This window comes from Notolabrus celidotus, chromosome 6 (assembly GCF_009762535.1).
Source record: "Notolabrus celidotus isolate fNotCel1 chromosome 6, fNotCel1.pri, whole genome shotgun sequence".
Classification (NCBI taxonomy): Eukaryota; Metazoa; Chordata; class Actinopteri; order Labriformes; family Labridae; genus Notolabrus; species Notolabrus celidotus.
Genome location: NC_048277.1, coordinates 12,461,255 through 12,484,306, shown reverse-complemented (window position 1 = coordinate 12,484,306; position 23,052 = coordinate 12,461,255). Strand labels below are relative to the sequence as shown.

The window sequence follows — 23,052 nt, the reverse complement described above, 5'->3', positions numbered from 1 at the left end:
GCTTCTTTGACAGGAAAAGCTCTGGTTGGCTCATTAAGATCAAGATTTCTCTTACAAGAGAGAATTAAAAGACTCACACTCGACGTCCCAGCAGAGCAGTTAAGTCACATAAAGCTGTCATCACACACACGCAGATTTTTGTTTTCTCTTCCGTCTCTGTGGTGAGTGTGAAAGCTGTAGTTTTCCAATGATGATTTCCTGGTTTAAAAGAAGGTAAAGCAACATTAGCTGAGAGTAAATATCTGGTGAAGACCAGAGCTTAACTAGTTTGAGAACAAATAATGCTACGGATTTTATAGGGGAAGATAAGTGATGTACTGTAGTAGTGATTTTTTGAGCTGGAATGAAAAAAGACCTTTTCTACATCAGAGACTTTGTTTCTTTGTATCTGCTCAACATTGACCAGTAAAGAATAGTAGAGTTAGATTCAGACTTTGCTCTTCCAAAATTAAGTGTTTATACAATCAATCAATCAATCAATCAATCATTAATTCAATCAATCAATCAATCAATCAATCAATCAATCAATCAATCAATCAATCAATCAATCAATCAATCAATCAATCAATCAATCAATCAATCATTAATTCAATCAATCAATCAATCAATCAATCAATCAATCAATCAATCAATCTTTATTTGTGTAGAGCCAAATAATAACAAACATTATCTCAAGACACTTTTACAAACATAGCAGGTCTAGACCATACTCCATGTTATATTATTAACAAAGACCCAACATCAAGACAGGGTAAGACTCAAAACTTACCCCACCTTGATCTACCATGAGCATTGCACCTTGCAGTATTTAGCTAGACTCATGTTAGACAACCATCTGCCTCGACCAAGTTGGGGTTGGAAAGAGGGATAGAGGAGGATAAGAGAGACAGAGAGAGAGAGAAAGCGATGATAGTGATGAGACAAGTGATAGTAGTAGTAGTAGCTGTTGCCACTGGAGTCAGCACGTCCTTATAAGCTGGAGTGTGGAACGTCCACAGCAGGAGGACGTCTACGGCAGCTTTCTATTCTGTAAAAGGTTTTTATCCTTCATTCAGAGAAATGTCGGCCAATACCAGTATCTTGGTGGTAGGCTGATTCCTACTGATATATTGTTATCTGTTGGTTTAAGTGTTGAAACATAATAGGACACTGATATATTTAATTATTATCCTTTGAGAGATTTATTGACAGAAATTGAATTAATGTCCAAAAATAGTTAACATTACTGTATTTATCAACTGAAAATGTGCTCTTGTGTTTTTTTCATCTTACAGTGAACCCTATAAAGCCACCAAACCTTGAAGATCTGGGTTTTCAGACAAATGTGCCATAGTGGCCAAACTATGTAAATATGAGTTCAAAGGCACTGTGTACCGCACAATGTAAATCAGCTGATAAACTCTATTTTAAGAGCATTATTTATTCTTATTTATATAGCACATTTACTACTACTGCTATTTGTCTTACTACTACAGGGTTCCTACGCGTCCTGGAAAAACTGGAAAACCTGGAAAACAGTTGACCAGTTTTCCAGTACTGGAAAACACCTGGAAAATGGGAGAAAAAGTAAAATGTCCTGGAAAATCACAGATTGTCCTGGAAAATTATTCCAACATGACTGTGTGCGATCTAACAAGGTTAAAAAAACACATCCCTATTCAACATTTGTGGCCATTTTTGTCATTCAGTTCTATTTAGGTCAATTTATGCACTGATCCTCTGATTTTTATTATTATTATTTATTTCAGTAAGGCAGATTCCAGAGTCCTTTGCTGGCTTTTTTGTTTTTTACTTAGCTAATTTTGTATTTTTTGAGAAAAGAGAAAGCTGAGATGAGAATTGCCCACCATTCTTGCTTGGTTGCACTAATAAAGTGAAGTGCTGTCCATTTGTGGTTGCATTGTTCTATAATCAATTTGCCATAATTTTTAAGCATGTAAGAGATGAGTTCATGGATAGCCATAGACTGCATGTCTTCAATGTAGACTTCCACTGAGAGGAACATATTAGACTACTTAGGAACAAAATTTAGACGGTCATACCAGCTTGATCATCATTGAAAATGTCCTTGAAATGTCCTGGAAAATGATCTCTGGAAAAGAGTGGGAACCCTGTACTACTATTCGGCTCATCACTATCATTGCTCTCTGTCTCTCTTATCCTCCTCTATCCCTCTTTCCAACCCCAACTCAGGCGAGACTCAGGCTGTCTTAACATGAGTCTGGTTTTGCTCGAAGTTTCTGCCTGTTAAACTGATTTTTTCCTCACCACTGCAACTAGCTAAATACTGCAAAATGCAATGCTCATGGTGGATTAAGATGAGATAAGACTGAATCTTATCCTGTCTTGGTGTTGGTTCTTTGTTCACAATATAACATAGAGTATTGTCTAGATCTCCTATGTTTGTAAAAGCGTCTTGAGATAACGTTTGTTGGGATTTGGCGCTATACAAATAAAGATTGATTGATTGATTGATTGATTGATTGAGATTGATTGATTGATTGATTGATTTAAAACAACAGAAGTTAAGCAAAGTACTGCACAAGTCTAAAAATATCATATCATATAATTCAATCATAGGGTTAAAATATTAAGACACAATAAATGACCCAATAAGAACACAAAAGATAAGAGCACATAAAACGTCAAAAATGTGTGCTGGTATGAAGAGCCACAAACAAAAAGATGTGTTTTAAGCAATGGTGTGAAATTTTCAAAGGTCTGAGCAGATCTTATATTAGAGGGTAGGCTGTTCCCCTGCCACCTTAAAGCTCTGTCACCTCTGGTTTTTAGCTTGGATCTAGGGACATCCAAAAGCATCTGGTGTGTTGACCTCAGTGCTCTGGCTTGAACATGTTGGTACAACAGCTCAGACAGGTATAATGGTGCCAGCCCGTGAGAGCTTTTAAAAACAAGTTCTAAACTGGCTCCTGAAACTGAGAGGAAGCCAGTGAAGGAAAGCCAGTAATTGCACCAAGTTGGAAGAGGAAGAGAGTGGTTGTTGTTGTGTGCAAAATAATTTGAATTGAAAGATAGATTGATTAACATTTTTTGATATTAAGAACTTGAGAAATGGAGGATCATACTCATGCATCTCTGAAGCTTCTTTCCCTCAAAGGCCACGGTTGCTTCACTGAGGGGGGATGAGTAAGGGGAGGTTTCAATCTAGAATCCATCCGGCAAGATATCGCTACATTTTTTAATTTCTACGCACTGTATCTTTATTTTTACAGTACACAGCTGGGGCTTAAGATGAATGTTTGTGGAACATCTGAATCAACCATGTGCATACCTTAAGTCTGACTACTGTTGTCAAGTCCTTCACTATCTTGCCTTTCCAGCATAGCCTGTAGATTTCAGAACACCATGAAATCGTATCTCTTTAGAGTCCCACAGACTCTACCTCATGCCAAAAAAGATACCTTCACTCACATTTGGCAGTCTGTTCGCTATCAAACTTAATTCACCCGAACCATCATTGGAAGACTTGTGTTTTCTTAAGGCTGGTTAAAGTTTTCATTAGACTGTCTTCCAGCAGAACTATTTTTGCTGTAACTAAGCAACCGATGAAAACTTGGTTGAGTAAGACTTCTGCCAACTATTGTTAAAGGATGAAACTATGAAGAGGCAATTAATGATTTACTTCCTTGATGTATTCTTCCTCTACAGCTATATACATTTGGTGTACTTATGTGTATGTGTGTGTTTATCTCGCTTTCATGCTGTGTGTGTGCATCACCTTCAGTCTTACTCACTAAACACTGATTCATCCAGCCCGTCTTCAGAGCTGCAGCCAAAACATACTGTTGACCCGAGGGCTCAGAGTGTGTGTGTGTGTGTGTGTGTGTGTGTGTGTGTGTGTGTGTGTGTGTGTGTGTGTGTGTGTGTGTGTGTGTGTGTGTGTGTGTGTGTGTGTGTGTGTGTGTGTGTGTGTGTGTGTGTGTGTGTGTGTGTGTGTGTGTGCGCGTGTAGTCAGAAGGCCAAATGGTGCCCTGTGATAGAGGAGCTACAGCAGATTAACCGGCGGACAAAGTACAGGATGGGCAGCTGTTGCTGTTTTCCTCCTCAGGGCGTACAAGGTCAGGGGAGAGAGTGTTGGACCAAACTGTGCTTTGGCTGGCTTATTTATTAAGACCAATGTTGCTGTTTCATTTATACAATAATATGTTACTTGTTTGGAAGTGCAGCACACAGATTTTGATTCAGAGGATTCAGATATGAGTATTTAGGTTTCCTGTTTCAATCAAGAATTTCCTGTCAATGACATGAATGCTGTGTAATCTAAACAAGTTTTAACTCAGATGGCAAGTAGAGATATTAGCGAAACATGCAAAGGTAAAGCAACAACATTCACAAACCAGTCAAAGTGGGACGTAAAGAGGCGGAGTGTGAGCCTCCTAGACAATAGCCGTGTGTTCCCGTCTGGGAGTTAATTCAGTCATGTCCTTATTTGGGCAAAAACTCATAATCTTAATATCTTCTGAACCATCGCGTTAGAAAAAAAACCACCCCCGTACAGTGTGTGCCGATAGAGAAATTAGCTATGTAGAGCCAAGACTTTTTTTTTAACCAGGCTGTAAACATGTTTATTAATGCTGCAAAGATAGTCTTTTTTGAATTGGTGTCTATATGGTTTCCGGTGTTTCTGCAGCCAGCCTCAAGCGGATCCTCGATGAATTGCAGTTTATAACACTTCCGCATAGGCTTTATAGTTTGAGACCAGAGGTTGCCGCTTGATTTGGTCATGAAAATCTGGGAAGCGTTCTGTTTTCTTCTTCCTGTTTTTCCACATCCTTTTTTGGTTTGTTAACTGGAAAGTGATACACACAAGTCTCTTAGGGTCTGTAAGGAAACAATGAGGCTGCTTGAATGGCTTCTGCATACAGCGTCTTATCATGGAGGCTAAAGAGTATCCTGTCAAGCGGTAAGTATTTCAAGTCAGGCTACACAAACCTGCTCTACTGATCACAAATTCTTTACGCCTGATGAATACACTGATAATTAACAACAGGGATTAATATTGCATACTTAACACACCTCTCTAAACATGTTTTATGTGAGCTAAAAATGTTACTGGGTTAACATGTTGACATGTGTCCTGCCATTAAATGTTGATTACTCACACAATGACCAGAGATGTTTTTCAACTGTAAGCTACAAGGCCTTTATTTGAAGCAGGCCTGTATGAGTGGTAGGCCTCAATTATTCCTAATGAACCCTGTCCGATCAGTATAACAGGTTATCTATTGGGCCAAGGCTCTGAAATGTGCTACTTGCAAATGTATAGCTTGTAGCATTTATCATTTGGCATGCATATATTACATACTTTGTACATTAACACAGGGACACCTGCATTGACTCAAATGTGACGATGACACTTCAAAAAAGGAATCCAAACAATGCTGTCAATTCCTTTGCCAAATTCAAAGTGATTTTAATTTGCATCATACTTAGAAGGTGCCACGTGATATTAAAGCCTCTTGTAGTTTATTCATTCTTGTTGTCTGTTGGATAAGCCTCTAGTCTTTATTTGAGAGACAAGCCCAGCTTATTATTTCAGTACTCACTATTTAGGAAATGCATTATGCCAATGTGTCATGTGTCAGACCCCGTCCTTATTGCTACATCAGCTTCTTTTATGCATGCTATCTAAAATTCAGATAAGTTACAAAACAGACTTATGTATAACCTTTTTAAAGTTTGTCATTCTACTTTAAGATGTTGGATTGTAGGTTATTTCACAGCCGCTTGGTTTTCAGTACAACTTTCTATCTTTTTGTTCCATATTTTCATTTAGGTGCAGCCATTGTAATTGCTGTGGCCTGCATCTATAGTTGTCCTTGTGTGTCCTAAAATCTCACCTCTGTTTCTGCAGAAAGATTTTTATGACGATAAAAGCAAACATCTCTTTCCTCTTGGTTACTTCCTTATAGACAACACATTGTAGTGAAAGAGAAACACTCAGGAGGAACAAAACACCTCTTCATGGTGTCATGTATGAGATGCACAGTTTCTACCACGACAAATGTTAGCCCCAAACCCAATTAAACAAGTTTTATGTTGTCTAAATCATTGGTTTTGAAGATATCAAAGTTACTAATTTTGCATCATGAGGCATAATTGGGGACATGAGCTGACAAGACTGACAGGCGGGCACATTGTAGCTGTTAGCTCGGAGGATCAAGGCCCCCCTCAACTTCCACCTCAATCGAAAGTTATTTTTAGCATGCTTTTCTAACATGGTGACTGCCATCGTTGGGCTTCAGAAACCAATGGGTGATGTCACTGAATCTGCTTCCATGTCTTATGCAGTCTATGGGATCTGCTCCTTTTATTGTCATTCTAAAGTGGCTATTCAAGGAACTGCAGTTTTTGGCATTTGCATTGGTTTGACTTTTGAGTCCCAGAGTACACAACTTAATGAAAGAGTGAAATCCCAACCATCTGTTTAATCAAAGAAGCATAACCAGAAAAAACTTGACTCACCAGTGTGATTTAGTAATAATTATTTTCCTATTTGTCACTGCTCCCCATGATTATTTGTAATGGTAGAGATTCCCTGACTTTTGATTTTAAAAGGAGATATCATGGAAACTCAACTGTGATTGACACGCTATGATATCTGACTTGATTTTAATGAATAACAATTCACACATTGCAACTTTCAGGTTGTGACCATTGAGGGTGAGAAGTTCTTCTTTTGACTGTTTTGAAGAAATCGTGCTAGTAGTCATTTTGAACTTAATTTCAACATAAAAGCCATTGTAAATATACTTGGTGTTAGTAAGTGTAACTACAGAAAGAACTGAGACTCAGTGAGTGGATTATTAACCTCACCCTACAATCTGAGTCTATAAGGTTGCTAAGTACATATTTGAATGTATGTAAAGGAGGACCTGGATGCTTATTTTCTCTCTCCTTTGTTTACAGATGCACTGGGTTTGTGAGTTCACATGCTGTCAGCACCCTCAGGGGTGGGAGGGTCTACAAAGTCAAACAGCCTGTGACCTTACCTGAAACCGTCAACGAGCCCACACATTATTTCCAACATGGAGGGTGTCGCTGTGGACAACCTCATCGACTTTGACTTGCCCTCAGAGGCTTCAGGCCTGTTGAGTGTAGATGGAGGCCAACAACAAGGCCACACAGACATTTTCTCCCCAGAGCCCAGGTCTAACATGGGAGTTCATCAGCAGTCCTTACTGCCAGAGCCCATGGCACCCACCAAACCTGGCTCTCACCACCACCACCACCACCATAACCACCATGAGGAGGGAGACAACGAGAGTGATGCGACAGAGTCGGCGGACAGCGAGAATGACATGGACCCGCCCTCTGATACATGGGAGCTGAGGAGGTCGTCATCTTCATCGGCACACAGCGGGGAGGATGCTGACGCTGACACGGTGGAGAGGAGGAAGTTCATGAAGGCTTACGTGGAGAAGGTGTTTCATGGAAAGTAAGTCAGTATCTTTCTTCTATTTTTTTCTATCCTTTGTGATGATCTAATTTGACTCCAAACCAAAGAGTTGAGTTAATTCATCAGCCAAAGAATGATTATCCCCAATGAACAGTTCTCATTTGGTTGCACCAAGGAACAGTTATGTATGCAAATATATTGCAACAGTTTTGAATTGTATTTTATTCTGAAAACATGATGAACATGAGTCTCTTAGAAAGATACTTTATTTCTTAAACACTATACATAAAAGGGGCCCTATTTACATGGATACTGTATCAACTGAGGGATGTTCCAAAGCGATCTAGTTGTTTAAACAGAGAGAACATTTGATGAACTGACTATTCTAAAGGGAAGAAAACCCTCAGAAAGCAGTGTGAATTGAATACAGTTTATACAGCTAAATATGGGATACGGGGAACACAAGTAAATTATATCAAATTTGTTTGAGTGTGCCTAACATTAGCAGAGCTAGCCCCACTGGGTTCCCCTTGCAGATTAATGCATGTACTTGTTATGCATTGGGGTTTTCGGGGGTTATATGCCAGTTTAACAAGACACAGCCTAACACCTTTATCTCCACTTTTAGATTTAATTACTGCAAAGGAGACATCATCTGTCACCTTGCTTGTTTAAATCCAGGTAGTAGAGCACTTTAGCATTATGGCAGTAGCCGTTATCAACCAGAACTTCAGCCCCAACTGGTGACAAGTGGTTGTGCTTCAGCTTAGGCACACTACGTGACTGGCATTTGGGGCTACAACCATAAAGATATTAACTATTTGTTTAACAGACTTGTACTTCTAGTGCTGAACATCGAAGGTGACAACATTACATTGTTTAGTCGACTAAACTGGCACATATCCAAATGGGGACCTCAGGCAATTTAGACACTGACAATGGTTGAGCATCCATGAGAGGCAAGTTTGTATTTTTCTCCAATTTTTTCAACATTATTCCCAAATTGCTGTCAAGGCTCTACCAAACAACTGCCTCTAAACGTTTCTGTTAATAGGCTGCCAAATACTGTGTGTTGAGCCTGACAAAAGATTAAGAAATGTTCTAAACTAAATCCTAAAGCATCCTATTATTCTAATCATTTTCATATTTAGTACTCTAATAGAGATGATATTGCTGTTTCATTACATTTCTGTCCTGATGCTGTTCGGTGGGATGAGCTTCTTGAACTTCGTGTTTAATTTGCAATGCATCCTCTGTAATTGTTAACTGAGGAGAATGCAGGAAACAAGGCAGCAAACACAAGCACCTTCCTAAAGTTGGTCATTTGCTGTGGAATGACAGACATTCACATGGTATTAAGATCACACTTAACTTCCACAATTAACCTAATTGATACAGGTTAAACTTGTCCTGTCATGATTGGGTGTAGACCTCTAACTACAGAACAATGAGCACATCCGCTCCCTCAAAACATGTGTAATTGTACACATTTCACATATCATTAAAATAACTGACAAACAGTGCTGAACAGTGCTGAACGTGATTATTGTTTTCATAAAGAGACATCTTCAAATACATAGTGTTCTTTGTTACATAAAAATCCACCAATTTAAAGACTTGTGAAGAAATTGAGTCATTCAAATGATTCATTAAACCATTGTGAAGTTAAAGCCTGTCATGTTTTCCTAGCTCCTCGACTCAGAGGACTTTTTGTTTTTTTGTATAATCTGAACACTAATATTTGGCTTTCATTGCAGTCAGTGAAGTGAGTGGTTTGTAGAGATTCATCTTTATTTCTTTCATTTTATTTTCTAAATTTAAATCACTTCGTAATCATTAGCTTCAGACAAGAACTCCATGGTTTTTACACATCAAAATGTGCTAATAGGTATTGAAGGTATTGGTTACATGTGAACACTGTCAAAGAGCTTCTAAACTCCAGAGTGAGCTACAGAAAGTGATTAAACTGTTTGAAGTGACTCAATGATGGTTGGGTCTGTTTCAAAATGTCTAAACAATCTGCAGGTGTGGAGACAGAGAGAAGGGAGCTTACCAGACATCTGAAGCTGACTTTCATCTCTACTTGAGGCTTATAGCTAGGTCAGATGCTACTTATATAACTCATCTGAATCTAACACTACATTGTCAGCGTGGCTGAGGTGCTTTGTGGGTAAAACAGGAACAAGTATCTCATAGAAGGTATGACAGGAAACAATAAAAAAAAAACAGTGACTATTTTGTGTGTGAGCAAAAGCCTCATACACCTCGCCCATCCAAACAAATAACTCTATTTTTATGTTAGCAGAGCAGATCTCTGCCACAAACATATCAGTATGCTCTGCTATCAAGCCTGGTGTAGGTAACTTAGATCCTGCTAACAGGTTTGTTACTGCTGCTACCATTCATTACATGTCACATGAAGCATTAAGAGTGTTACAGTATAGATGATGTACCTAACAGAGACACTCTAGAGTCTCATCTGAGTGATACAGAAGTTCTTGGTGCACTAAGCATTGTGTGTCTGCATGCAGCCACCATCCTGTGAGTGCAGGGGACTCTAAATGCTGATGCTGCCTCTCAGCTGTCTTAGCTCATCAGAGACGACCGTCTAACACTGTGCTACAGCCTGCAGGAAGTGAAGTCTCAGTGATGTGACTGTTAGATGAACCCTCTGTTATCAGTAACCTTGATGGCGGATCCTCAGCACACAAACGTGTTTTTGTTTTTTTTCACTTGATCATCAATCATGACATTGAAACTTCCCGATCTATACTATGACCAGTTTTTCTATATTTTTATATTTGCATTTGTTTGAATGCAACTTACCTTGATCTGCTCTGTCAGCAATTTTTTTCTCTGATTGTGCGCGTACATTCAGTCCTGCTCCAGGCTGTACATTCATGTCTCATCAGATCAACACTGTTCATTTTATTAACCAGATTTCCCAGAAACACTCAACCCTTAAAAGACTCACATGACTCACTTTTACAGGCCTGTGGGGGGCAACAGTGTGAGTATCAAGAGAATAATAAATCAGATAGATCTGAAAAGTTACCTCTAAATATCAGGGGCTCATTTCTGTTCAATTTCAGTTACAGACCCTGAAGCAGTCTCTGTCTCTGTCAGGTAATTTGCCCCATTTAGGCTTTAGCAACCTTTGTGGTCAAATAAGGACCATCTCAGTGAAGCTATAATCCATCTTGTCTTTAAAAAACACATTTGTTTCACCAGAGCTCAAGGTCCATGTTTGTCTTCTTGACCTTCTTCAGTAGTTCAATCATTATCTGTTCCTATAACCAGGTGGTAGATCCCTTACAATCTAACTAAAAGCTTAAAAACAATGAAGAGCCACTAATACAGTTTGTACACTGGATTGTGAAACCTTCAACCAGCTGTCTACCAAAGTGACTATTGGTTGTATGTCAGTAGCACAGAGCCTGTCTGACTGTTTTTATAACATCATGTTTGTAAAATATTGACATTTACTCTGTGGAAGCTTTGCCAGTTCAGCCTTAATGGGGTCTATATTGTGTTAGCTCTAAAGTATCGCATTGTGAGGGCTTTTTTCTTCTGCCCAGTAAATATGGATGAGGAGAGCTAGAGAACCTCCACTGTGTGACTTTGCACCTTTGCTTTTTCTTTGCTATAATGTCAGCAGCAGAAGTGATGGAAGAACCATCTTGTATTTACAGACTTGTATGGCACTTATATTAGTGTGACTGTCCGAAATCACAGGTGTGAACCCCTGTGGACCTGAGGAATTTCTTTTGGGATCTCATTTGGTCAGGTTATTGAAAATATGTATTTATAAATGTCAATTTCCTTGCCAAAAATATAACAGACCTCACAACCTGCATGATTACATAGAAAGAGACCCAGACATTGGTCAGTATTATGGAGCTGAAAAGTTAAAAAATGCCAAATGACCACAATAAAAGTTGGACCTGAGAATGTAGGGGTCCAAGTCAGGTCTCTGGATCTAGTATCCATGAAGGCTACTATATTTACTTCTAGCATACCTGCCAGAAATGTAAGTTAATCACTTTGTAGAGCAATGGTTTAATGTTTTGTCTTAAAGGGAAATATTTTTAGACCCTTATCTTATCTGTTTAAGGAAGCAATATAGTGTTAAAAGGCCCCAGAATTGTTTCTGATGTTCTGCCGATTTCTCCAATCAGCTACAAAATCTGTTCCAGCACCAGCATTGTCATTTGACATAGTTGGATATATGGCATCTAGCCTTGCTTTTATTTGCACATTGGCGACCAATTCTGCTTTAAACTGTCAAAATAGCATTCCAAAATGTGAGTTCAATGGGTGTTATAGATATGGAGACATTAAACACATTTTTGATGTATTCCATAATCAACTGGGGAAAAAAATGGAACATTTGAAGCCCAGGAAAACTCAGTTCTCTCTGCCAGGTTAGTGTGCTCAGAGTAATTTACAGCCTCAATAGTCTCACTTTACTAACAACACTAATTATAAATCAAAACTTGGTAAAAGTTATTTTTATTACAAGTTAATCAAAATCTGAAACTCAGACATGTCTCTTCCTGTAGAGAGTAAAATTAGAGGATGTATAGCACTTAGATGTAGCTGACTATATCAAAACAAGGTGTGTCACAGCCAAGTTGTAATGCAGTCATATATTTTTGGTTACACCAGGTCGTCATACTGTCCCCAATGATGCACGTTAGAGTTAAATTTTCCACAGACTGTATGTTACCATAAGGTTGTGTTCTCAGTGGCTCTCACACATTTTCTGTATCCTAAAATCAGTCTTGTAAAATCTTGAAGTAAACACAACCAGCTGTGAGGAGCCTGTTTTTTCACAGTGTCTGTAAATAAGTGCTGCTCTGACTGTTTTCGGATGTGTTTCCACAGGGAGGACTTTGAACAGGAGGAGCAGGCTCGGTTTGGAGAGCTGTGCAGTGGAGAGAACGGCAAAGGTCGGGAGTGGTTTGCCAAATACGTCAGTGCACAGGTGAATATGGGGATGATGTGGAAATGACGCTGTGGGTGACCTTTCCGGCAAAATAGTTATATAACCCAAAAAAAGAATGACCGGTTCTTGTTGAGAGCCTAAAAACACAGTCAGAAAGACAGCAGACAGCACTTTTATGTAGTGATGTAGAAAATAAACCTGTAAAAGAAAGTCAACGAATAAAGATGATCAAAGAAAGAATAAGATGCAGTTATATATATAGATGGTTGCGGATATCTTGTCTTGGTATGGAGCATCCCCAAACAAGCTTCTAACTCTGTCATTCTGTGTTTACAGCGCTGCCACTCCAAATGTGTGAGTGAAGCCACCTTCTACAGACTGGTGCAGTCCTTTGCAGTCGTGCTGTTTGAGTGAGTCGAACACAGAGTTGTCTAATCCTGTGTAACTGTGGAGGATAATGCTTATCAGTTCTGTTTTAGCTTCCCATGAAAATTCAAAATCCATTCATAGTTTGTACACGCAGCTCTGAGCTCATTGGTTCCTACCGGAGAAGGAATGAATGAGGGCACATATGCATACTTTCACTGTGCTATTATCAAGCATCACACAAACAGGAGGAAACATGGTGATTAATCGGGACTATTTTCAGCTGAGGGTTGGCACTCATTTCATGCTCTTCATGGTTTATCATCCACCCATCCATCAGTAAGAGTCAGTACTGTGTTTCTATTAGAGCTCTTGGTAAGGAATCTATGGGCAGACATGCATTCACACATTTATTTACTCTGTCTCCATGATAATGAGTTTATTTCAGCTTGGTTTTTTTTAGATCTTGAGTTATTCTTTGTATCATCTTGATGACTTTTTATGATAGCACAATCATTTTCTGGCAATATGAAAGGTATAACGATGTGATAGGCCAGACTTCAACGTGCCATGCTGACGTTATCCACACTTAAACAATAGGTTAAACTGCATCTATGTTTGTTTTGTGCTTTTGCAACTCTGGGGATATGAGTTAACATCAAGTCACGTTACAGACAAAAAAACTGAAATTAACTCGTCATCACAGGAAAGAACAAAAAACAAGCATAATTAAAATGGATGGATGGATGTCCGCTTAGGGCTTCCATACCTTGGCTCAAATACATACTTGCTTTATGGACTCATTGTGGGTTTGCTCCTTTAATGGGAATAGTTAAAAAACAAAGAAAGAAAAACTATAATAATACCTACTGATCCTTTTAGGGAGAAGTTAATTTCATTTATTTTTAGCAGTGAGGTAATGACTTGATCATCATGTGTGTGTTTCAGATGTTACCAGATGGATGACTACACCCCAGCCAAAAACCTCATGACTATGTGCTTCACATACTACTACATAGGTAAGGTTTAATTCAGTCTCTCTCTCATCTTCACCCTTTTTTTTTGCATGTATGTCATAGTAGGTCAGGCTCCAACTCAAAGTGTCATGCTGTTTTATCCCTGATTCGTTAAGACCATGAGGAGAAAAATGTGTTCAGACATACAGTTGATATTAATGTTAGGGCTTGGATTGTCAAGTAATGTGGAATTTGTTAACAGTGAAGCCTTCTGAATGTCTCCCAGGCTCTTATTGGTGATGCTTCATAAGTTCATTAATGTTAATATTTAGTATTTTAAACTTGGATTACAACAGTACTTTTTGAGAGGGAGGAAATCACATTGTGAGAGAAAAAGGTTTGCAAATAGAAGGATCCACTGTGTAATTGTTAACAATTAAGCCTTGAAGCTAATGTTTGCTAGCATACTACTGTTGACAAATCAAAAGTTCTAGTTGATACCAACCTGACACTGTCGCTGAAAAATAAAGACCCCTCCTTCAAGTCTCCTCGACGATTTCCTAACCAAAGTTGTTATGCATTCAGCTCTCCTTTGTTAACTGTAGATCATCACCACAGCAGGTTTTATTCCCTCAGCAGTCTGCTTTTTCAAAATCTGATTCACATTGATCACATAAATCATAAATGATCACATGAGGTGGATGTCTGTGCTCAAATCCAACCAATATCCCTAATTAATTTCTTGAATTAATGTTATTTCATATCTTGCAGTGTGTACGAGTTCGAGATTATGGGAAAACATATCTGTGAGGGTTTTCATATGTTGTGATGAAATCATATTTCAAAGTCAGTGGGGGTTTTAAAACGCCTTCAGTCTGAGCCCAGCCTAACTATGACTTACTGATGTTTCAACACACTGCATGGTGTTTCCTTTAATTTCACAAATTAGGAAGATCTTAATTGCGAAATAAAAAGTTTACACAGTAAAGCAAACCCAGCTGTGCATGTTGAGGTGAAAATCCCTCTGCTGCTGATTCAGAGAATGTTACCACCGCAGGCTGGCCCTGTGGTTTCTCTTGCAGAAACACCAGAATATAATATGACACATGCTGTGTGCAATGACTTTGCAGGGCTGCAGGATGAAAGCGCTCTTGCAAGCAGGAAGCTTTAAGTGATTAGTGTAATACAAGGAACACAGTTTATTGCATCACATCAGTCTGCAGTCAGGTCTCATATAATTTTCTTGTAAATCTGTGGCAGGCAGCTTTGCAGAGTGGTGAAATGCTATAAAAGGACTCCTTGCAACTTATTAATTGCAAAAAAAATCTGAACCGGAAGTTATCAAAATTTTAAATGAGACACCAATCTCTGGTCCTGCAACATTTTTAAGCTTCATCCATCCATCCGTCCATTCATTCTCCATTTTTCCTCAGTGCAACACTTTGTCCCACACCTGTCAGCCAGATCATAGCTTAGCCCAAAGTTTCAATTAAACAGGATAATACAAACATAATGAACAAATGTTTTATTTCCACCAAGTGCAGTTATCATTGTTCTAAACTCTCTGCTCTCCTCTGGTTCAGGGAAGTCCCCGCCGTCTCCCTCAGAGCTGCTGGATCATGGTCCTCCTGTAGCTCTGGATACGTACCTCTACAAGGCCAACTCCTGGCTGACTGGGAAGAAAGACGCTGCTGAGCGCCTCCTCAAAAACACATCCAAGTCTGACGTCAAAGGTTTCTTTGGTGGCCTAGAGAGCAAGCTGAGGAGCACGGTGGTTCCAAAGAATGAGTGAGCAAACACACCTCCTCTTTTTCAGTCTTCACAGTTACAATCACTGTCAGTTAGAGTTTCAATCCTTTCCTCTTCTGCTTTCTCATTTGTAGGGACAGTGAAGGAACAGTCGGGACAAAACCCACATCACCAGGTAAAGTGCATCATAAATCACCTGTGCTGAGTGCAGTGTTTGGTTTGTTAGCCAGTCAAAAACTGCTGTTTCTTCTACTTCTCTGCCTCCACTGCTCTGTTAGTTTGTATGAAATGTTACTGATACATTAATCCAGCTGCTCTTCCACCACAGTATCCCTCACTCCAGAGGAAAAGAAAAATGAAAAGGTGTACCTGTACACTCACCTGAAGCAGCAGCCCATATGGTACGTTAAAGCCTCTATAAGGAGTTTTTAGCTTATGTAACAAACTGAAATTAAAGCAAATGATACCGTCACTGACAAAATTGAGTTACAAATTAGACATTTTAAACAATGAAGGATGAGATTTTGGCAGAAACACTATTTACACGATGTGCATGAAAAGATCAGCACTGGGCTTCACCAGCCGAGCTTCAACCCTTCATTTTGCAGCAGTACAATACATCAATAACACAAAACTGACCTTTTTGTCATCTTCTACCTGATATGACTAACTTTAGCAATCATATATCCTAGAAATAGATCTGATTCTGTAGCCACTAAATCCTTTACCAGCTGATTGTTCACCAGCTGGTTGCTACTGTGACTCGTGCAGGCTTGCTGCTGGACGAGAATATTACATTTTATTTATTTTATTTAATTTTGTCTTATCATATTTTATTTTATTTTATTACTGGATTTATTTATTCTTCCTACTGCAATACTAAGCAACTATTAGAGGGCTGTAAGAGTCAGGTGAACCACTTTAAGTCAACCCATCAGTCAAAAAGACACTGAGAAGATCAGTTAAATTTCAGAGGCAGTTTCTTCACAACTTAATTCTCTGATTCTCTATTATTTCTGCTTTACTTGCAGCTACCATCTAATCAGAGCTCCTGAGTTTCAGTTAACACATTCAGGAATTTATTTGCATGGCAAAGATAGTTTTAAACATTCTGAGCAAAGAGAACAACAGCAGAGAAAGTCTGTTAATCGTGGTGGGCAGGTTTGTGAGGTTGCTTCTGTTTGTAGCAACTGTTGCTGGTCACCATTTTTGTTTTGTGGCCCCTTAAAACAGATGACTTGTTTATTAATTAGCTAGTTAGATGATTAAGGGGGCTTGGGATCAAATTATAAAAAATATCAGTAATTTTCACTAGTTTTACACATTTTGGGTTTGATTGTTTGAAAGATACAAACAGTTTTGTAATTCCTCACACAGGTTCTGCAGCCTGCAGCTTGAAAGGTTGCTCTTTAGACTGCAAAGTAATCCCGGACTGTTTTTGTGCACTCATGTTCCACTAGAGTCACATTTAGATATAACAGAGGATTTAGGTTAAAGTTTTTATTTTATTATTGTGTCATACATATAATCATATGCCCAGTCCACATGGGCTTACAAGACACCATACATTTGTGCAGTCCAGGGTCAGAGCGTCCGTGCTGGGCGTTCATTGTAAGGAAACTGAAGGAGAAAATTATAACAGAATAAAATAAAAATAAAAAATAAAAATGCACACTACTTAAAAAGACTATCTTTTGAGACAAGATTAGCAAGTTTAAACTTGTCAGAATCAACCCTGAGTCATGAATTGGCCTTTTGATTTCTGGACATCTTTTGTGATCCTGAACTTCATACTAAGGAATAGACTGATTTGATTAGTTGTCACATAAATGGCTCTCCACAATAAGCGTGCTTTAAAGCAATATAGTACAAATCATACTGCAGCTTAGTGACTGTGTGTGTGTCAAGATTTTCCATTTATAGCCTCACATTATATATGATGTAGTGAAGTGTATCATCAGGCGAGTAACCTTCATTGTTTTAATGTTTCTTTTGTCCTCTCTGTCAGGCACACATTACGATTTTGGAATGCTGCGTTTTTTGATGCTGTCCACTGTGAGAGGACGAAAAGATCACCGACAACACGGTGAGTCAGGATATGTGGAAAAATGTCTTCACATTTCAGTTGACATTCAATTTTACTAAGAAAAAATGTGTCATCTCTTAGAACATGACAGGGTTTTGTTCTGTTTCTATATCACTATTTCTGTCCCATGAAATTTAAGACTGCAGACCCTGAAAGGAAAGAGCTGCTGGCTTCATCCTAAACCAATACTGCTTATCATCTCCTGATGCACCACACATCCTCTTCTCTCCTCCTCACTTCTTTTCTCCTTTCTCTCTTCTCTCCTCTCTGCTTCACACCTTGTCTAAAAGCTGTTGATGTTCACCTCCTTTCTGCATGTTGACTCTGACCCTTTGTCTTCTTGTGCCTTGCTGCCGAGCAGGGGGACGCAGGATGAAGAGAAGTCTGAGAGGTCTGTCCTTCTGTTTGTCTGCTGCCCCCAAAATCTTGTCAAATAAATTGATGAATGAAGGCAGAGAGATGAAGAAGGACAGAGTCTTTGCAAATTTTTCACAGATCTTCTAAAAATAGAATCTGTTATGAAGGTCCAGTGTAGTATATAAGAAGATGGCTGAATAGACTTGAGAGTGACACCGAGCTAGCTAAATTAAAAAACAGCATTGTGATTGGTAGCTGCTTGGATACATTTAACATATTTAGCATGTGTACTGCTGAATAAGGTTTATTTTAGTGTTTTGAGCCATAATTGGTGTCAAGTTGTTGAGCACAGGGTTCTAGTATGGATAAAAACAAACTGATACAGCATAACCATTCTAAACACAGTTCATTAAAGATGTAAGCTTATAGATTTTAATAGTAATTTCCAGTAGATATGTCTTCATGCAACCAAGCCTGGGTGTCTAACAGTTAACTCGCTTGTTCACTCAAGAGGAGGAGGGGACTCCCCCGGCGTAGGAACAAAAAAGAAAACCTCTCTCTGTTAACCTGAAGTGTGTCACCACCATACTTACAGGCTGTTGCCATTTTTTATCTTAAAGTAATGACTGAATTAAAACATTGTTTGGGGGTGATCAAAATCCACCTAGACTTGGGTGTGTAGCCTGAATGTGTTCTCAGTTAGGCCGCTTAAATCAAAAGGCCACATACTACTCGAGTTATAACACAACCAAGGAACTGCAAAAAGACAGATGATGGATGCTATGTCACTGTTTTTTGGTGTTATGATACGTTTGTGGAACATACATAGTCCACTGGGATTGTCTAATCCATTGCCCTTTTATTGTTGGAGTAGCTGGAAGCAGTGACAGCCATTGGTCCAATCTGTAGTTTATAAGGCGTGGTCTAATGAACACTGATGGGATGGTCTGCAATAATAATAGATAGACAAAGTGAGTGTCAGGAGTGTAGTTAGAGACACAGTTGTGTATTAATCAAAAGATATAATCTGCTTAATTCAAGCTGCAGAGTTATGTCCACCTCACTAGAATAACAATGTGGTTTTTGTGTAATTATAACTGATTATCTGTTTTCTGTATTCGTGCCTCATTTGTTGCCACACTTTTCTTTGAGCTCATAACTCCCGTTCTCTGCTGCCTTTAATCTGTCTTCATCTGGCTTCTGTTGGCATGCCGTTGTGGTTGTCCAGTAGGTGATATGATTCACCTTGCTATGCTTTCATGCTGCTGTTGAAATGATTTTGAGCCCATCTTTGATGATTAAACGCATCACTCCCACAGTTAATATCCTGATGTGCACAGCAAATCTTGTGTAATGTCTGTGATGGTGTTTATATCCGGAGCAGGAGACATAGGCAGCAGATCCACTGCAGTCTCTTCACAGCTCGCCGCATGTTCACACCATTAATCTCTCTGCATGTGATATTTTGTCGCCCTCATCTGCATGTTCCCTGTGCCGTCTCTGTTTTACTGTTCAGTACCAGCCTCTGTGTTTCACTGCAGAGTGACTGCAGAGATGTGCAGTACATGCCATGTGTAGAATATGCACATTTAAAGAATTGAACGCAGCGATTTCTGATGTACCACTCTGCATTTTTGGTCTCTTTTGGAGATTAATTTCCCTTTCATTTCTACCTATAAATATAAATATGCCATAGGTTCATTAGGTATTATAAACTGAGATTATTTATAATGAATTTGAGCAAGATTAGCTTCATATACTGTATTTGAGAATTGTATTTCCTCAGTTATTTTATGATGTTATGGTCCCAATCTTGGGTTTATAAGTCTTCTTTAATACATCATGACTTCCATTTTGTAGGTGATGGTACCATTTCAAGTTAAGAAAAAGCTGGACAGATTGGATGATTTGCTGACGTCCTCTACATTATTAATTACTACCTTGAAAATCTTAATAATAACCTCAACAGTCTACATACAGCTGTCTAAGAGGCACTAAGAGAGTAAGCTGTTCATCACTAAACAAAAACAAAACTAGCATCTCATTTGGCTTAACCTTACCAAGTCCGAGCTAGCATTAGCATCCGATAACCTCTGATTTCTCTCCAGCATCACACTCTCATCCACATTTGGTCACTTTGTGCTTCAGATGGCATAAAAATAGCGGCCCATTAAACTAGTGGATGATGTCACTGTACTTTTGACCAGCACACAAGTCCTCCAGCACCAAGCTCCTGTGAGCTGTCTATTTATCAGTCCAACAGACACAGAGCAGCAGCATCCATTAGAGTTATTACTGAGGTTCTCTCTTCCTAATGCCTCTTTCAACTTAGAAGGTAATATTTATAACAACAAACAGATATCATGAGATTAAAATGTAACACTAAAGCAAGTCTTCAGATTACAGTTTAAGGATCCTCCAGCTGATGAAGACATGGTACTAACTTAAATGGTTCAGAACAGCTCTGTCTTTGAAGTGGATGCCATTCACAAAAAGGTTTCATAATTTACAGTTAATCCAATGAGAAGGTGATAATACTGGTTGTTACCTCTTCATAAACTTCATAATAATTGTACTAATAGTGTGTTGAAGATGTTGTCTTTAGTTGCAAAGATGCAGCAGCTTTAGCTACATATCCAGCAGCAACTACTGTATGATATGGTGAGTTTTGCAAATCTTCCCCCTCCCAAGTGAGTGAGACAAGGCGTGCCTTTATGTTGTTTTTTTTAAACCTGAAGATACTGCATCATCACTAACACTCTTTCTGCATGTAGATATTAAAGTTCAGGACAGTGTCATACCAGATCAATGCTTTTCATCTGCCTGTTAACAATGATGATTCTTTGTGAATTAATCATTTGTTGTTTTATTCTTTTGCTGAAAGCTGGTTAACGTGTTTCTTGACCTTTGATGTTGTTTTATGTGCTTTATGTGTGATGTATTCTCTATTTGCATCTCGTTACGATAATCAGAGGCAAAGGGGTGGATGTCATGGATTTCTTTCTGTGGCAGAGATGGTATTTGACCCAATAAAGGTCTGAAAATGAGGAGGGTGTGCCACATGTGAACAACTTATTTGAGTTTCGACTTAAAGTCAGAATTTAAAGTCCCACTTTAGACAGTTAGTACTATTTCATTTCTTTCTCAGATAAAGAACTGGATTTCAATTATAAGAGGACGTTTTCACCCCCAAATTATCATTCTAGCATTCAGTCACTAAACAAAGTTAGATGAAGGGATTATTCAGCACTTTTGTCTTATTTTCTGTGGATAGTGGCCCCTGGCACTCCACTGTAATCCTGCCATGTCTCTGATTTCAGAGTTCTGGCTGGAGTCATAGTAATTAAATACCCAGGTACCGATGTAACCACAAACCCTCCCCTGATGAGTCCAGCTCCAAGTCCAGTGCTGACTGAACTTAACAGATAACAGCAAAGAGGAAACATTTGGCCATCAGACAACTCTTCAAATCACAGTGACACTTCAGGGACATCGGAGTGAAAACAAGAAATATTTCACTCAAAAAGTGGATCCAGTTTTACTAACATAACTGAGCAGAGTAGTAAATTGTGTTTACCAGTCAATAGTGAGGCTTAAATACCATGTTTTGAAATGGACTTTGATCTAAGCCCAACAGGAGTGTCAAATCATGACTGTTCCCCTGCACTGACTTTGATGGTGATGGTAACTTGCAGCTTCTGCTACAGTCATGCAATATCAAAACATTACATTTAAGTATTAGATTGTTATTTTTAAAAAACTACTCAGAAAGAATGAATTATAGTATGCACAAAATCCACATTAATCTGGCTATGAAATGAAAACTCTGGCTCTGAAATCAAAACTCAAAGATATTTTCCACACCTAAAAGAAGATCTCCACATGTGGCCCCAAGCTTCTCTTTTTGATGAAAGGTCAAATATCTTACTGTCAACATTTTACAGATGAATGTAAAACAAGTTACCTGTCTGTTGTGCTGCTGCATAAGTCAGTATGACACTGATATTGACACCCACCCCTGGCCTGTTTCAGTCGAGCTGAAGGTCAGATGGAGACTAAAGGATCAAATCTGACTCAGAGTGTCTCTGTGCTGCAGGGAGAGGTGGTGTCATATGACCCAGGAGGAGAGGGACGACAGCTCCAAAATCGATGAGAACATCGCCTTCGGCCAACTGGGGTGAGAGAGCAGCCACAGAAACATTTATGAGCTAAAAGAAAAAGACAGTATACAATATAACCAGAGCTGATGGTGAAACAAACCACTGCTCCAAAATACATCTTATTTTGAAATTTCTAATAGCCATGTTAGATAACAAATAGATGACATGTTTAGTTCTCAAATCAAACTCAAATTAACTGTAAGTCTGTGGTCTTTTTTTTCTTATTTAGCAGTTTTAGTTTGGTTCTCTGAAAAGTTTGTCTAACCATATCAAGGGAAGAGGTCATGCAGAGGCTGCATTTATTTCTTTTACTTGTACCTTCATTTTCACATTGTTGTTGCAATGACTTCCAGCCGAGCTAACGTGACTTTGGTTTTCAGGACATTCACCCACAACATGCTGGCGTTTGGGCTCAGCAAGAAGCTCTGCAATGACTTCCTGAAGAAGCAGGCTGTCATTGGCAACCTGAATGAAGGTAAAGCACTAAAAGAATAACTTAACCAAAAACACTGAAACATTCTTTCATAATTATTTAATTTACTTTATTGGGCATTTTATGATATAAAGTAAGATGAAGGGTGGAATTAGACAGCAGCTCAACTAAAAGCATCACATTTTAGAAGCTATATGTTCTCCTCTGGGGGAGCTAATTTATTCATTAACATCCCCTCACATTTACAAATAATCTTGGCTGAACATTGGTCAGAGACCATATTTCTCCTTAAATTGTTTTGGGAGTGAATTACATAAAACTTGCCCAAGTTCCTGTAGTCTTAGCGCAGCCTTGGTGTGATGCACGACCACTGCCCTCTATTTAAAGTCTTTGGCTTTGCTTCTATTAAAGCTCCCGTGAGGAGTTTTTGACTGATTATAAAATAGACTGAAATCCATATTAATGCCTCTATGTGACCTACAAAAACAAATCTGAATAACACTGAAGAAATCAGCTTTATACTTGTACTTATATTTCAAGGTAAACAGGTCCTTGTGGTATGTTGAGTGTTAAAAGG

General features: G+C 38.8%; 1 protein-coding gene across 2 annotated transcripts in view; it reads left to right on the top strand.

The window, feature by feature from the left end:
- kiaa0513 (KIAA0513 ortholog) overlaps positions 1-23,052 on the top strand; it is a 33,347-nt gene that overhangs the window by 7,167 nt on the left and 3,128 nt on the right. The window contains exons 2-11 of one of the 2 annotated variants that reach the window (XR_004631646.1): positions 6,931-7,459; positions 12,308-12,407; positions 12,705-12,778; positions 13,683-13,753; positions 15,274-15,478; positions 15,574-15,614; positions 15,768-15,840; positions 17,448-17,525; positions 17,887-22,059; positions 22,423-22,517. Coding sequence is in view for 1 of the 2 variants with exons in the window: in XM_034686374.1 (XP_034542265.1) it covers positions 7,050-7,459; positions 12,308-12,407; positions 12,705-12,778; positions 13,683-13,753; positions 15,274-15,478; positions 15,574-15,614; positions 15,768-15,840; positions 17,448-17,525; positions 21,979-22,059; positions 22,423-22,517 (1,228 nt within the window). In the remaining variant the exon portion in view is untranslated. The remainder of the gene's footprint in view (positions 1-6,930; positions 7,460-12,307; positions 12,408-12,704; positions 12,779-13,682; positions 13,754-15,273; positions 15,479-15,573; positions 15,615-15,767; positions 15,841-17,447; positions 17,526-17,886; positions 22,060-22,422; positions 22,518-23,052) is intronic. The other variant, XM_034686374.1, reaches the window with a different exon arrangement.